The following is a 15,490-nucleotide window of genomic DNA, read 5'->3' on the forward strand; positions in this document are numbered from 1 at the left end:
TGAATAAGCATCTCCCTCATCTCTTTATCAAATGTGATCATGTGTTTATTTGGACAAATCTAGAGACCTCTAAGGCTAACTTGGGACCCGGAGTATCACATTTCATGCAACATCATGTGATAATTTGCTGGTCTTTGTCTTTCAATATAACTTGAAAGGACAACTAAAAATGACTATGCTAGAATAATAGCAATTAAAACAAAAAAATAAAACAGGCCATCTGTTCCTGCCATGCGCACGCGTTTGCCTCTGAGGGGCAGCGTAGTGCTGCGCAGGGATGGAGTACACGCCATGAGCTGAAGTCGGATAGAAGAACTCCCATCATCTTGTGCCCGCCCTTTTGAGTATGCCGCCACCTCAAAATCTCCCATGTCGATGCAAGTTTCCCATGAGCCTGTCGATGGGACTTCATCAGCAACGTTTGGAAAGATAGAAGCCAAAATCATGATTATAAAAATGTTCAAATGTCAATTTAGTTGCTCGGCACTTGTCACCATTGAAAAAGGCGACTGCAGCTGTTGGTTCAGGTTCCTCCGAATCACCAGCACATGTGCTGAACACACACACAACGTGGCATTAATACACAAGGCAGTAGCAGTAGACTGTAAAGAAGGACCACGTCCGCAATGAAAGGATGCTCTGCTACGAAACGGGGATGCTTGAGTTGGATTTATTTTTTTTCATACGTCAAAAATAGCCACTTCTTACTCAAACAAATAGCTTGATGAAGGCGTCACCGCACAGTGTCCTCGGTGAGTCTTAAGTGGCTCTGTTCGATTGTGCTCCTCACGTCCTACGCTGCCGGACTTGAATCGGCGGGTGGGTCACTACCTTGACCGGCGGTCTTTCCTGTTCTTGTCCAGGCTTTTGTCCATTGTCTTTTCACTGTCCCCTCTGCATTTGGGGCAGTACCACTTGCCCTTCGGCTTGTAGGTCAGGCCAACGCAGGAGAAATGGAACCACTCGATGGGGCACTGGTCGTTGTCGCAGCCGATCATCTCGCCGTAAGACACCTGCTCGCACAAGCAGTAGGTGGGCTCGTTTGGGTCGATGGCAAAATCCACCGGCGAGGCGTCCCGCTCCTGCTTGGACTTGCGCTTCTTCTTCTTGGCCGACTTGGACTTCTTCTCTCTGGGAAGCGGGAGGGGTGGATCCTCGGCAGCGTCGTCCGCCACAGAACCGTTGGCCGACGGGTGGTTCGAGTCTCGGCTCTCGCTGTTGCGCTGGCGCCGCGGACGGCGGGCCAAGGCGCGTTCGGGGGCGGCGGCGGCGGCAGCAACGGGTGCGACAGCGGTCTCCTGGATGTTAGCGCGCCGCTCCGTCGCCACGTGTTCAGGATCGCAGGGCTCCTGGAGGCACAGGGAATGGGAGTCCATCTGGCGGGAGCGGTTCTCCACCAGCTCGGTCATCTGGGTCACCACGTGGATCTTCTCGTCGCCCAGCTCCTGGCTGACGATGAGTGCCCGTTGCAGCTGTACTTGCAGCCGCTTTCTCTGAGCGCCATCCTGCTCTGCCTTGTACCTCTCAAATACTTCATCCACCTCCTTCAGCACTTCTGCAAATACAAGACAAATCACGTTACATCGCACGTGTAAACGTGGTCAAGGGAATTGCAGCCAAACAGTGCGTCGCCTGTTAGGTTTTTTTTTTTGTTTTTTTTCATGTAAACAACCCGCTTCGCTCTTCCCCCACCGAAAGTGACTAATGTGGTCACGTGACGGGGGCGGGGCATGGAGCAGCAGTTCTCTGGCTGCTGAAAACGCACTCACTCGCCTCATTTTACGGAGCACCGCTACCGAGCTGTCAACGTACCGATTTAACCATCACGTTTTGTTCGCTTCTGCAGTAAATTGACGCCGAACGTCGTCAATTAACCACACGGACTACCGCGGGTAGCGAAAAACGTAGGAATGCACGCGTTTGGTTGTTGGCATGAACACGGAAACAAATGTTCACCTTTTCCAAGGGAGTTTGGTGCGAGGGAGCGAGGCTGCGTTGACGTAAATGGGGAAACGAGGCAGCCGCCTGCCTGCAGCCCGCCAACGCCGCACAAACTATCGTCAGCACGCATCGGCATCTCGTTACCTTGATACTTTGCGTCGATTTCCCGTAGCACGGAAACATTTCTTTGTATGTCCAAGGGCAGGGACTCCACGCATTCCAGATAATCTTCCACGTAGTTGGCCAGTTGCTGCGACTTGTCAACATTCGGGTAGTGGTGGCCTAACATGGTCGCGACGATGCATTGAGGCGAGGTGCAAATTGTGCGATTCGATACAAATGCCGGACGACTTGGCGAGCTCGTAAGGGCAGTTCCAGGCAGCAGTTCACTTCAAACAAAACTGCCACCAGGGCGCATGCGTGAGTATTTTCCTTTTATGGCGTTGGACGGTTTCTCGCACTCCAATGTCGTCATCAGAGGCGGTGCCGGTGGGCTCCGCAGCGTCGCCATTGGTCGAGAGGAGCCCTCATTAACATAGTGTTTTCCTGGGAAGTCGAGCCAATAAGATTTAAGTCATATTATTTTTTTATTGGCCAGACAAAAAAAGACGACACATTTTGAACACATTTTAAAACGGATCATCACTTTGTAATTTCTCGAGGTGCAAATTGTGCGATTCGATACAAATGCCGGACGACTTGGCGAGCTCGTAAGGGCAGTTCCAGGCAGCAGTTCACTTCAAACAAAACTGCCACCAGGGCGCATGCGTGAGTATTTTCCTTTTATGGCGTTGGACGGTTTCTCGCACTCCAATGTCGTCATCAGAGGCGGTGCCGGTGGGCTCCGCAGCGTCGCCATTGGTCGAGAGGAGCCCTCATTAACATAGTGTTTTCCTGGGAAGTCGAGCCAATAAGATTTAAGTCATATTATTTTTTTATTGGCCAGACAAAAAAAGACGACACATTTTGAACACATTTTAAAACGGATCATCACTTTGTAATTTCTTGAAGCACGCGCGAAGTTTAAGTTTAGTTTAAGTCTGAGGTCTCCGCAAGAGGTCGCTGTGATGTCAGTTTTCCAGTTTTTAAAGTACAGTATGCCTGAACTGTTGACATGCATAAGATAAGATAAGAAATCTTTCATTAGTCTCGCAATGGAGAAATTCCCAATTCACAGCAGCAAAGTTATGAAAGGAAGAAGTAGAAGAACAAAATATAGGAGCTGCTGGAAAGGCAGCCACTCTTGAAGTCGGCGCCGTCTTGAAGTCAAAAAACAAAATAACACAACAACACATGCGACACAGACAGTCGTGCAATCATAATCATTTTTCCTGCATACACTTTGTTCTTTGAAGCAGTTATAGATGAAAGAGGTATACAGTATACAGGTGTACGTTTTTTTTTTTGAGAAGAAAGTCATATATGAATAACAACGTATATTTTCTACATTTAAAAATACCGGTATTCGTTTAGACGACTCATATTTGAAAGGAAAAAAATCGTACGTTTTCGAGATGAGAATTTGTATTTTAGTATTTTTCGATAATAGTCGCAATTTGCATTAACGTGTTGTACATTTTTTAGAAAACTATTTTGAAATGTATATCGAAACCAACTAAGTCGTACATTTTGAGTGAAAGTTGTATATTAGAGCTCGTCCGTCACCTCGAAAACAATTGGATTTTATGTCAAATAGATAACTTAAGTGTGATTATGTCACGTCTATGATCTCGTTGTTTTATTTATTTACTTTTTTGACCGTCTTTATAGAATCGCTTTGATATATTAGCAGCTGACTCAATGTGCAATTATTGTTCTCGTTTGTTGTTTGTGTCGTCGATGCAGTTTCCTTTTCAATGAGTCGCAATCATGACCTCTTCCCTCACTGAATGCTGCAAGTTTCGTTTCCCGAACATTTACCGTACCGTACAACCTATTCGCACTGACCTTTTCTGGGAGCAGTTTTCAAAATAAGATTTAAGTGGAAGAAGTTTAACGTTTAACATGTTCGACTTGATCTGGAATAATTCAAGACGAATAAAACCATTAGTTTCTAAACAGGAGACGTCTCAAATTAGTCATGGGTTCGAATATCAAGCAATAACCATTTCAAATGTATATTTTATTTTGACTTTGTTCATGCGCTTCCGGTTATTGCGCATGTTCTTTGAAATTGTGCTTTATTAGTCGTAGCACCAAGTTGACATTCCGTCTGTCGTCGTTTTGGGAAATCGTCAAGCCGCACCTGTCGCGATGAAAAGTGCATTTATAATCCTTTTTTGCTGTGTTTTTTCAGGTAATTCTCTTAATGAACACTTTTGAAAGACTCGTTGTTGCTCTGAAAAATATATTTGTTCGTGGTGTGCGCCGATTTCGTTATCCTTTTACGTGCAATTCATGACGTACGTACTAAAAAGTGCTTGAACGGCTTTTCAAACACGAAGTATAGACTCCAAAAGTTTGTATATATGTTATTTAAAAAAAACAACAAAAACCTGTTTGGGTTTGCCACTAATACGCGGTGGACTTTTGAACTTAGGCGAACGCGACGTTATCAGGCCAGTTCGACCCAAAAGTCACTTGGCTCGCGCTCTGACATTTTTTTTTTTTAAATCGTCCCTTTTATTAATTTTTTAAATTTACATTTGTATATATAGTCAAGGTTGTGGGTCTTCGGTTTGTTTGTTATTGATACGTTTGTTATCAGAAATATGATGTAATTATAACGTTTTAAGGCTACGAACGACTGTGAACAGCCAGTCAAGAGTGCTAAAACTATAATTATGACTAAACTCAGTTTAAACCCGAGTATAACCCACGCCCCGCTTCCTTCTTCTCCTGTATTTTCTTTTGAAGCACTGTCACTAAAGCATGATGGAAAACCCCCAGTGACAGTCAGTCCTGCTGAAGAATTCTTTCCGAAAAGTGAACCAGACCCAACTGTCAAACCGACCACGGCGCCCGCCAAACCGACCACGGCGCCCGCCAAACCGACCCCGCCGCCCGCCAATGCCACGACCGATCCTGTCCCCACACCAACCAACGCTTCCATCGCCCCTGCACCCATCACCAGTACCACCGTGGCGCCTCCCACCATGACTCCAGTCAAACCCACTCCACCTGCCGATTTGAGTGCGGGAGACTACCGGCTCATGAAGGGCAAAGCCGTTTGCTTGATGGCCCATGTGGCCTTGCAGGTCCGACTCGTGACACCAGAGGTACTTTGTTTTTTTGTTTTTTTATCTCAATCTTGTATAAAGAATCTGACATTTTGTGTTTTTAAGGTGTAACGAATTAATGGCAAATCTGTTAATTTAATTGGGGAAAGCAGATTTGAGATACAGCAACAAAGTATATATATGTATTCCATTCCCAGGCAGCTTTAGTGTAACTACCCTATGTCCCTTTTCCAGGCCAGCGGAACATTCATCGTGCAGCCCAACAAGACTCGAGCCACTGGGGAGTGTCAGGAGAACAAGGCCAATCTCACGCTGGTCTTCCAGGAGGGTTTCATCACCTTCATGTTCAACAAGGTTCACTTCTCTCAAAGATGGCAGAAATAGTCCCACTCTGTACTTAGTAGTGGAGTAGAAGTTAAAAAAAAAAAAAAAAAAGACAAGTAGAAAGTTAATCAAATCAACCTCGCAATGCAATTATATTCATTTTGCATTTATATTTGAATACAGATAGAGTTACTGTACGTACAAGCGGCTAAATTGGGTTCACTGCTGTCTTTACTTTTTTGCTGCGTTTCTTCAGTGTGTTATTTGCATGTTGGTGTGAACAACTGTACTTACTATAACAGTTGTTCCTCTTATTTTGTATGTTTGAAATAAACACACAAAACAAAATACAAGGGAAGAGATTCTAGAAAAAAATCCCAGAAGAAATCGCAATATTGGGGGGATCGCAACTAGATTATTTTCCAACACTGTTCAGCACGAGTGAAAAGGACAAATTGGAAAACTATACATCTATCTATCTATATATCTATAAGACTAATTCAACTTCTTATTCTTCAAAAAAAAAAAAATCATAATCAAATTTGTTTTTCTTGACTTCCCAGCGCTGGCTTTGGCCACTTGAGATCATGTGATTTTTTTTTTTCTGCTTCCCCCCATCTGCAAGCTGCCACAAGAGAGAAAAATTATTTGAAAGAGGAAGTCGACTTGACGAGGCTGTTTCTGTGTCAGTCACAGCATGTGATACGGCGCACTCAGTGCCTCAACCGCACAACCACCGTGAATGACCCAAACTGATTTGCTGACATGGCAAATAAAAAAGTCCAATGTGTCTTTTAAAAAAAATGTGATTTATTTCCTCAGAGCACCACCGAAAACATCGCCTACGTTGACACATTGATGTTCAGCCTCGCCTACCCCTTGAGCAACGGTAAGGCCGCTTTTTGCACAATCCTCTTACAAGTTACTTTTTTTTTTTTTTTTTTTTAAATACTTGCAAGCAACACCAAGTGGCACTTGCTTTCTTATGTACTTCAGCATCTTGGTGATGAAGTGCTGCATCCGTAAGTGAAAATAAATTTTTTTCCCCCCTTGGCGTCTCAAGAGATTCTACAAGTCTCCAGTGGCACTACAAAAATGTCTCAAACTAGTTGCAAGTGGGGAGGGAAATGTGTCTGAGTTGGGAAGACGGAGTTGCCCTCCATTTGTATTGTAATCCAATGTCTTGGTGTTGAAGTGCTGCTACCACTCATGAAAATACCCCCCCCCCCCTCCTCCCAGTTGCCCGTGTGTCATTGTGAAATTCATTGTCTTGGTGATGAAGTGCTTGAGTTGAGAAGTCAACAGCACCACAAAAGTGGCGTGATTTGGTGCGAGTCACTTTCAAAAAAAAGGAAGTGCTGCCTCCACAATGGAAAATACAACCGTTTTTTTCCCCTTAAAAGTCTGCATTAACACCACAAAAAGTGGATCAAATTAGTCTTGAGCGGCGTGCACTGTGAAGTACCCACTTTGGTGCAACACCCTCGCCCCACCCACTGTCGCCACGGTAACGATAACCTGACAACCACGCATGGTTGTCAGGTTAACTGTAATTTTCTACGCCTTGTGTGTATTTTGATGGAAGCATGTCGGACAGCTTTGACGAAGAGACTTTGGAACGTTTTTAAAACTGAAAAAAGAAAGTGCACAATTTAATGTATCTATTTATTTCCAGTCAGCGGACACTACGCCGCCACCAACCACTCGCTGCGTGCCTTCCCTGCAAAGATCGGCCACTCGTATTCGTGCCGGAGCGAATCCGTCTACATGGGGAATGGCCTGTATATGGATGTCAAGGATGACCGGATGCAGGGCTTCAATCTGACCAAGAGCAATGAATTTGGTGTCAGTAAGTACCCTGGAACCCCCCCGCAAAGGCCAGTTTGTTTTCGGGTCGTTGACGTACATGTAACATGCGGCACTGGTTTCAGCTGACCACTGTGTGGCCGACCAGCCCGATTACAGCGTGGCCATCGGTGTGGGCGTCACTTTGCTGGTGCTGGTCTTGGTGGTGTTGGCGGTCTACTTACTGGGCCGCAAGAGGAGGACGGATGGCTACCAGTCACTGTGAGGACCTCCCCCAAGGGAAGGCCGGTTCTTGGCCAACCCAACGCTGCCGCCCACCCCCGTGTAAAATCCTCGTCCGGTCCCCTCCACGCTTCCAATTACTCAAGGTTCTACATCCAGGGTATATCTTACAATTGCAACTGCTAGCAGGTCAGCATTAAATTCCCCGAACCTGAATAGAGCAAGAGACCACCCACAGTCACAAAAATGCCAAGATTGAGGTGATCCAGATTGTAGAAATCGGGCAACCCTTACTGATTGGCCTCGGCACTTTCCAAAATTCAGTTTTGGTGTCTTAGCAAAAATGTTAGCATATCAATTGTTCCCAGGTTAGAATTTGATCAGTTCTCATCAGAGCTAGCCCTAGAATACAGGGAGAGATGGCAAACGGTACCAATATGTCTCATTGAATCCTGCTTTTTTTTTTTTTTTTTTTTTGCCTCCAAGTCAGGTTGCCGGTAAGCTTCACTGGAGCCGCTGTGTATGTTTTACAGAATTGTGCTGTTTTGTTGTTGTTGTGTTTTTTTTTTTTTAAGAATCACACCACACCTGTCTTTCCTGGAGTGCTTTTGAAGCCAAAAGCCAGTTGCTACCCGCGGCGTCATAGTTGGGTCGTTTTATCACTTATTTCATATTGACTTGTTTTTTCAATTCACTTAGTTTTAATTTGTTATTTCAAGCGGGTTAATTATTGGAATTGTTTCGAAAAATGCTTCATTTTAGTTTGGTTTTAATTATGGTTTGTTTGTTGGTTTTTTTTTTTTTTTTTAACAGAGTATTTGTTGGGTGCAGTATTTTAAAAAAGTGTCACAAAAGTGAATTGCATAATCAAATAAATTACAATTCTTAAACAACTATTTGACGGTCAATCTTCTTTACGGACGTACAGAACCACCAAAATCAATACCAACCCAATTCCAATGAACTTGAGATGTTGTGTCAAATATAAATAAAAATGGAATACAAATGACTTGGAAATCATGTTTAACCCGTATTTAATTCAGTACATTATAGAGACAAGATATTTCATGTTCAAACTGATCAAGGTGTTTGCCAGGAATTTTATGCCTGACATGTTCCAAGAAGGCTGGGACAGGTGGCAAAAGAACTTGTCATCAAACACCCGTTTGGGACACCTCACAGGTGAATACTGCGGACAGATGGGAGCCAGGAGTGGCTTGAAAAAGGAGCTTCCCCGAATTGCTCAGTCACTCACAAGCAAAAATGGGGCGAGGTTCACCTCTTTGGGAACAACTGCCTGAGAAAACAATCCAGCAGTTTCAGGTCAATGTTCCTCAATTGCAAGAAATTGAGGGATTCCGTCCTCTACGGTCCAGAATATTGCCAAAAGGTTCCGAGAATCTGGAGAAAGCACGGCATGGAAGCGGCGAGGCCAAAAAATCGATATCCCTCAGGCGATGGTGGATTTTTTTTTAACAAACGGTTCATCATGTCAGTAAACATGTACGCAAATCTCTGTTTGTTCCGACAGTTTCCGCTGCCTTTGAAGGGGATCCCCGTGACGTCATGTGACGTAAAAGCGCAATGACGCGTCGGAGTGACTTTCGGGGATGATTGAAGTGCGCGGCAAAAGAAGTGAAACCCAAAACAAAACGACACGAAACATGTGGCCGAGGTACTGCTGAGCAAACGGGGTACGTCAGCCGTCCCTCGCCGCCCGCTCTTCGCTCGCCTTTTACCGAGGTGTGTCAAACCGCCCGACTTTTTAACCACATTGAAGCGCCTTATTTCAAATAGTCCGTTTGAGCTAAGTAGCCGCTCGTTAGCATGCTAGCCGCAGCTGGTCGCCGGTCAACGCGAGCCGGCGTTTGGCCGTCTCTGGCTCACGGTTGATTTCGCGTACTCCTGCGATACGTTACAATACGACGTTACGATGATGGAATTGTTACTTTCCATTTGGAAGCGAGGTAGCGTGGCACCGGTGTCAATGGATCTTCAAATGCTAACGTTAGCCTAGCCTATTTTGTATGTGTGTGTATGTGTGTGTGAGGTTGAGCATTTTAGCTAGGAGTGCCCCGCCCACCCATGAGCAACGCATGTCCCCAGTCCGTTTTTATGGAAAAATAAATCCATTTCATATGCGTACATAAACTCGACAGCATGTAAACGTATACATGACTTTCGGAATGACATGCGATATTTTTGGGGATTAATTTCAACTCCCCGATGTTGCCGTTTCAACGGATACTTTTGTGCCGTGGATCCCCGCACATTCGCGGCTCGGCGCCCGCGTTTTCACATGTTCGCAGATTTTCTTTTAATTTATTCATACATTCTCCAAACCACATAATCAATGTAAAATTGTATTTATTTGTTTTGGGGAGCCGACCAGTCTTTATGTGGAAAACACATGCGCATATATATATATATATATATATATATATATATATATATAGTGTGTGTGTGTGTGTGTGTGTGTGTGTGGCCTTCCTCGTCGAGATGTTTTTGAGGGGTATTTGCCAAATATAAAATGTTCTACGTCATCAATAGTTGAGCTCAACGATTTTGAAAAATAATCTCAATTGTTTTGTGTCCCTCAATATTGCCATTCAATAGGCAGTTATTTTTTTTCCGTCTTCTTTCCCCGTTTTTTTCAGTCAAACGGAAGCAATAAATGAATCTGCATTGGATTTTGTATCAGTTGTGGGTGTCACATTCAATACTGCAGGCGAAGGATACCACAGAGGACAAAATGGGTCTGCACTCATCCCAGAAGAAGCATTTTCCCCTACGGGGGATCGATGGCGTCGTTCAGCTCTTCGACGCCGAGCTCCGCAAGTCCGAGCCGGACCTGGCCCTCCTCTCCCTGGTCCTGGGTTTCGTGGAGCACTTCCTGGCCGTGAACCGCGTGGTGCCCGTCAACGTGCCCGGCGTACGTTTCGAGCCGCTGGAGCCCGACTGCCCCAACTCGTGTTTCCCCACCGTGGAGCTGGGCATGATTTCAGCGCTGTACGAGCGTTTCACGGCGCAGATCCGCGGGGCCGTGGACCTGTCCCAGTACAGGAGGACGCCGGCCGGCTCCAGTCGAGAGCTGGTGAAGAAGGTGTCGGATGTCATTTGGAACAGTCTCAGTCGCTCTTACTTTAAAGACCGTGCCCACATCCAATCTCTCTTCAGCCTCATCACCGGTAAGTCGGACTTGGTGATGTGGATGTAAGATCAAATCTCTTGAGCCTACTGAGCATGAGCGGGCACAAAAAAAAACCCAACAAAAAAACAACACATTTTTTGTCAATTTAAGCAGATTCTTTTTTTTTTTTTTTCTCATCTTGACAAACTGCGATGTCTTTTCCCCAAGGAACCAAACTGGACAGCTCGGGTGTGGCCTTTGCGGTGGTGGCGGCCTGCCAGGTCCTGGCCCTGAAGGACGTGCACCTGGCTCTGTCCGAAGACCACGCCTGGGTCATCTTCGGCAAGAGCGGCGAGGAGACGGCCGAGGTCACCTGGCACGGCAAGGGCAACGAAGACCGACGAGGGCAGACGGTCGCGGCGGGAGTCAACGAGAAGGTGAAGCCCAAACCCACCTGCCTTAAGTGAAAAAGCACAAATAAAAGGGTTGCTTTGGCGCCACCTTGCTGGCAAACAACTACCTGAAGTGAGTTGAGGAGTGTCATCGAGACAAAATTAGCGCTTCAGTCAGCCATTTGAAACCTTTTTAGGCTGCGTCAATTCGGGCTGAATGATTCATTCTAATTGCATCCCACCCCGCCTCCACACCATCATGATTGCGATTGCTTTTGAACATGGGATTATTCCTCCCGCGCTATTTTTTTTTTTTTTTTTTTTTTTTAAACAAATGCGGGAAATCACATCTTGTTGAAAATGGCCTTGGACTACAATGCGATATGCCGATGCGAAATGGAATTGCGCATTCCTCGTTTCGCAGATTGGTTCGAGATACCATTTGAGTGTTTTGTGTTTGTGTCTGGTTCAGAGTTGGCTCTACCTCAAAGGTTCCTACATGAAATGTGACCGCAGCATGGAGGTGGCCTTCATGGTGTGCGCCATCAACCCCTCACTGGACCTGCACACTGACAGCTCGGAGCTGCTGCAGCTTCAGCAGGTGACAGCTCACAATCTTGAAACCGGCCCCTTCATGCGTCCCTTTCTCTCATCGGCCGCCGTTGGTTTCGCTGGGGATGGTCGCGTTTCTTGCTCTCTGGATTTAAAGGGGAAATATTCTGGAAAGGTGGCCGTTCGCTCTTTATCCTCAGCCTGTATTTTGACCTAAATATGCCAGAGACACCTGCGGATGGTTTGAAAATGTGGCTTGTTTTCATATACGGTGTGCGTGTGGGAGAGCCATATTTGCAAGAATGGTGACGAAAAAAAAACATGTTCTCTGCGCAGAAACTTCTGTGGCTACTGTATGAACGAGGTGACCTGGACAGGTGAGTGTGCTGAAGTTGGAGAGGTGAAAAGGAGTCAGCGGGGAGTGGGGATCCCCCAAAGTCTGCTTTGCCTTGCCGCAGGTATCCAATGGCGATGGGGACTCTGGCGGACCTGGAAGACCAGGATCCGATGCCAGGCAAGGAGAGCCCGCTGGAAATCCACCTCAAGGTAAAGGACGCCCTTTTTCCCCGAGTTTGCGGGACCCTGTGAACAGAATTCAAATGCGTACTGTTGATTGAGCTCTGTCGGCTCATCGCCGCGGCACCACGATGAGCCGATCTTGCCATCGGATGTGCCCCGGAGTTGTGTTCCGTTGTCCGTCTCCGGTCTATGTTGCTTGTGTTCGGTGTGTGGCTTCAAGCGTTGGAGCGCCGCCGCGTAGATGCTCCTTAGCCCGAGCATTAGGCAAGCGTCCTGAAAGTGTCGGTCGGGTCCATAGGAAACGGAAGTCCATTTGGGAGCGCGGCTGACTTTTTTAAACCTCATCTGTCTGTCCCCTCAGGCCGTGTGTTCGGCCCAGAACCATTACAACAACGAGCACATCTACCCCTACATGTACTTGGCCGGCTTCCACTACAGGCACAGGAACGTGCGGGACGCGCTGAGGGCCTGGGCCGACGCCGCCCGGGTCATGCAGGAGTAAGTAGCTTGACGTTGCCTTCACGTGACACCAGAGGGCGGCAAAGACTGAGTTGTTGTCGATTTCGAGGCTGAAGGTGCTCGGGGTCCACATCCAGTGCTCTTCTGTGCTTCAATGGGCACATGGCTCTTTTTTCGTTTTTCATCACAGGGCCAGCATTCTCCGCAAAACGCAGTTCCCTCCCTCGCTAAAAATAGACCAACGGGCGGATTCAACTTCCTGGTCATTGTTCTGTAGGTTCAGCTGCTTCCTCTTGAGCCTGTTGGGGCTTCTTTTCTTTCGCTGCGGCTTCATCAGCAAATAGGAACGTCGTCATCCCCAATTCATCATCTCAAATTCTCTACCCAGAAAGAAAGTGGCCAATTTTTGCTGATTTTTCATTTTGTTGTAAAGTTATTACGGTGAACAAAGCTTGTGAAATTGCAAAAATTGAAAAATAGTTTTCGTTAATGGGGGGGGGGGGTTGGAATGAAGTGGTTTTAAAAATAAAGATAACAAAGTACATTTTAAGTTGATAAGACTGACGAGAGTGAAAATGTTTATTTACATGTCCAACTCTGCACTTTCGAGGTTCATTTCTTTCGATACCACCGTGCATGGAAGAAAGAAAGTCAAAGCAGTCGCTTGCGAATTGGACTGAAATACTTGGTGACCTTTTTTTAATCTTCCATTCTTCAAATACGTCATAGACTGTGGATAGAAGCAGTCGAAAACTAATACCAAACTAAAATAAAACATTTGCAAAAAGCCAGCTCCTTATGACCCTGCTCTGTGGCAAAGCTAAACAAATATATGTATGTGTGTATAATTTATTTTTTTTTTCAAAAATGTATTGATTGTTTATTGTAATTTTATTCTGACAAATATCGGAGTCGGCTGAGGGGAAAACTCCATACCCGTCGGGTCCTTGTAGTTTGTTTTCTTGCCTTTGGGTTCAGAAGGGTGTCCGTGAGTGCTCCCCGAAAGTTTGAGAAGGCCTCATCTAAACGTCCAAATTGCCCTGTCTTCGCAGCTACAACTACTTCCGCGAGGACGAGGAGATCTACAAAGAGTTCTTTGACATCGCCAACGACGTCATTCCCACTCTGCTCAAGGAGACGGCCGCCGCCGCCGAGAGTCCCTCGGAAGGCGGCGATGCGACAGAAACGGTACGAGGGCAAGGCCCACTTGTCAGTCACTCCTCTGGGGGGGGGGGGGGGGGAATCTCCAATCTTGTCTTTATTTATTTTTTGGGTGGGGGCTATAGGAGCAGCAGCAACCCCAGCAGCAGCAGCAACAGGCAGCTTTCTCGGCACTGCAGGACCCCGAATGCTTCGCCCACCTGCTGTGCTTTTACGACGGCATCTGCAAGTGGGAGGAGGGCAGCCCCACACCGGTGCTGCACGTGGGCTGGGCCACCTACCTGGTCCAGTCCCTGAGCCGCTTCGAGGCGCAGGTGAGGGACTGGCCATATCGCCGCGTACTTTTCAGTCACGTCGACCGGGCCTGCGCTCTCATGTCATTCGAGGCCAGTCAATGGCGACACACGAGAAAAGCGTGCTTTCCGTGTCGGCTCGGTTGCCACGGAACGATGCTGAAGTGAGTTTGGGAGTTTCCGATGGACAAAAGCGCTGCTTGGCCAGCATCTCGGTGACAAGGAATGATGGAGGAGGAGTGGAGTTTCATTTAGAAAAAGTGTTTGGCCGCTGCCTTGCGGCACTGCCGTGCCACGTGGTGCTTTTGCAGCAGGGGTTGCTCCTCAACTGATTTGTCTGCATTTTGTCATCGTCAATGTCTTTGTTGGCGAGCAAACTTCTGCCTTGAGTACGGATGGTCAAATGAAACGAAAATGCCCAATATCCTTTCCACGTGTGTGCATTCAGAAGTTCAAATCAAGCTCAGCTGGAATTTTTGGGGTTCCTCTTGAAATCTCAGCCGGGAACTGACTCGCCCTCATTTTTTTGTGGGTGTCGTTTGTTGACGTCGGCTCCTTTCCACTCCACTCAAGGTGCGTCAGAAAGTGTCCATCATCACCAAAGAGCCCGAGTGCCAGGACGAGGACGACGCGTCCAGCGAGGACCCGTGGGAGGGCCGCAGGCGAGGTCCCCGCAGGGAGTCCAAGCTGGAGGAGCAGAACTCGCCCCTGGCGGCCGCGCCCGCCTCCCCGACCTCGCAGGCCGCCCCCAAGAAAGCCGGCGAGGGCGGCGCCGGCCGCCGTCGCTCGGAGGGTCAGCCCAAGTCCCCCGACGGTGGGCCGTGCTCCCCGCCGCCGCCGCCTCGCCCGGCCGCCCCCGTCGTGGCCTTCCAGAGCGAGAAGATGAAGGGCATGAAGGAGCTGCTGCGCGCCGCCAAGGTGAACTCCAGCGCCATCAAGCTGCAGCTCACCGCCCAGTCTCAGGTCCAGATGAAGAGGCAGAAGAGCACGCCGCCGGGCGATTACTCCATGTCCTTCATGAAGAGGCAGCGCAAGTCGCTCTAGGACCATTTTGAGCGCCGGCCCCGCCCACTCACATTCCTTGCGCTCAAACGTCCTCCCGCTGCCGTCATGTTGTGTCGCTATCTGAAAGCATGACCATGACCGAGAAGAATACAGTTGTGTGCAAATTGTCCCCCCAGTACATCCCAAAACAGTTGAAGAGCATTTTTATTCATGCACCATTTGCAAAAAAACACGCAGCCATGACTCCCTGCAGCTCAACCCAGTCGAAAGCCAGCTCCAAAGATTGTCCCACAGTTGAGATGCATCACTTCACATTACTTTTCACACCAATGTACTATTTTCCTATTAGACAGGGCTTTGGGGCCATCTTGTGGCATCACAAAGAGCACAAAAAAAAAACCTGCTGCTGATTACAATAGTTTCATATCAGACCTCGTGTCAACAAAGCAATTCCCAGTTCACGTTGCCTCATCGGGACATGTCGACAAGACTGCGAGCCGAGAAAGT

The 15,490-nt window shown here is 47.3% G+C and overlaps 3 protein-coding genes across 5 annotated transcripts; 2 read left to right on the top strand and 1 right to left on the bottom strand.

The window, feature by feature from the left end:
• Positions 1–559: 559 nt before the first annotated feature.
• Positions 560–2,479, bottom strand: ing2 (inhibitor of growth family, member 2). The gene is made up of 2 exons (XM_019858439.1): positions 2,086–2,479; positions 560–1,555 (listed from the first exon to the last, which is right to left on the bottom strand). Exons 1-2 carry the CDS (start codon positions 2,228–2,230, stop codon positions 828–830), a joined length of 873 nt encoding a protein of 290 aa, XP_019713998.1. The 5' UTR covers positions 2,231–2,479; the 3' UTR covers positions 560–827.
• Positions 2,206–8,037, top strand: LOC109508449 (lysosome-associated membrane glycoprotein 3-like). 2 transcript variants are annotated; one of them, XM_019858438.1, is made up of 7 exons: positions 2,206–2,255; positions 2,604–2,709; positions 4,798–5,159; positions 5,355–5,474; positions 6,267–6,333; positions 7,120–7,293; positions 7,376–8,037. In XM_019858438.1, exons 2-7 carry the CDS (start codon positions 2,706–2,708, stop codon positions 7,513–7,515), a joined length of 867 nt encoding a protein of 288 aa, XP_019713997.1. In that variant the 5' UTR covers positions 2,206–2,255; positions 2,604–2,705; the 3' UTR covers positions 7,516–8,037. The 2 variants fall into 2 exon arrangements, with proteins under 2 accessions (XP_019713997.1, XP_019713996.1); XM_019858437.1 differs by lacking the exons at positions 2,206–2,255; positions 2,604–2,709 and adding an exon at positions 4,116–4,237.
• Positions 8,038–9,044: 1,007 nt separating this feature from the next.
• On the top strand, positions 9,045–15,213 carry men1 (multiple endocrine neoplasia I). 2 transcript variants are annotated; one of them, XM_019858432.1, is made up of 10 exons: positions 9,045–9,166; positions 10,201–10,660; positions 10,831–11,039; positions 11,467–11,595; positions 11,883–11,923; positions 12,005–12,092; positions 12,427–12,563; positions 13,577–13,712; positions 13,811–13,999; positions 14,552–15,213. In XM_019858432.1, the coding sequence occupies exons 2-10, from the start codon at positions 10,225–10,227 to the stop codon at positions 15,020–15,022; spliced, it is 1,836 nt and encodes a 611-aa protein (XP_019713991.1). In that variant the 5' UTR covers positions 9,045–9,166; positions 10,201–10,224; the 3' UTR covers positions 15,023–15,213. The 2 variants fall into 2 exon arrangements, with proteins under 2 accessions (XP_019713991.1, XP_019713992.1); XM_019858433.1 differs by having other exon boundaries at positions 9,047–9,215.
• The last annotated feature ends 277 nt before the right edge of the window (positions 15,214–15,490 follow it).

This window comes from Hippocampus comes, unplaced genomic scaffold (assembly GCF_001891065.2).
Source record: "Hippocampus comes isolate QL1 unplaced genomic scaffold, H_comes_QL1_v1.1 scaffold48, whole genome shotgun sequence".
In the NCBI taxonomy this organism is placed as follows: domain Eukaryota; kingdom Metazoa; phylum Chordata; class Actinopteri; order Syngnathiformes; family Syngnathidae; genus Hippocampus; species Hippocampus comes.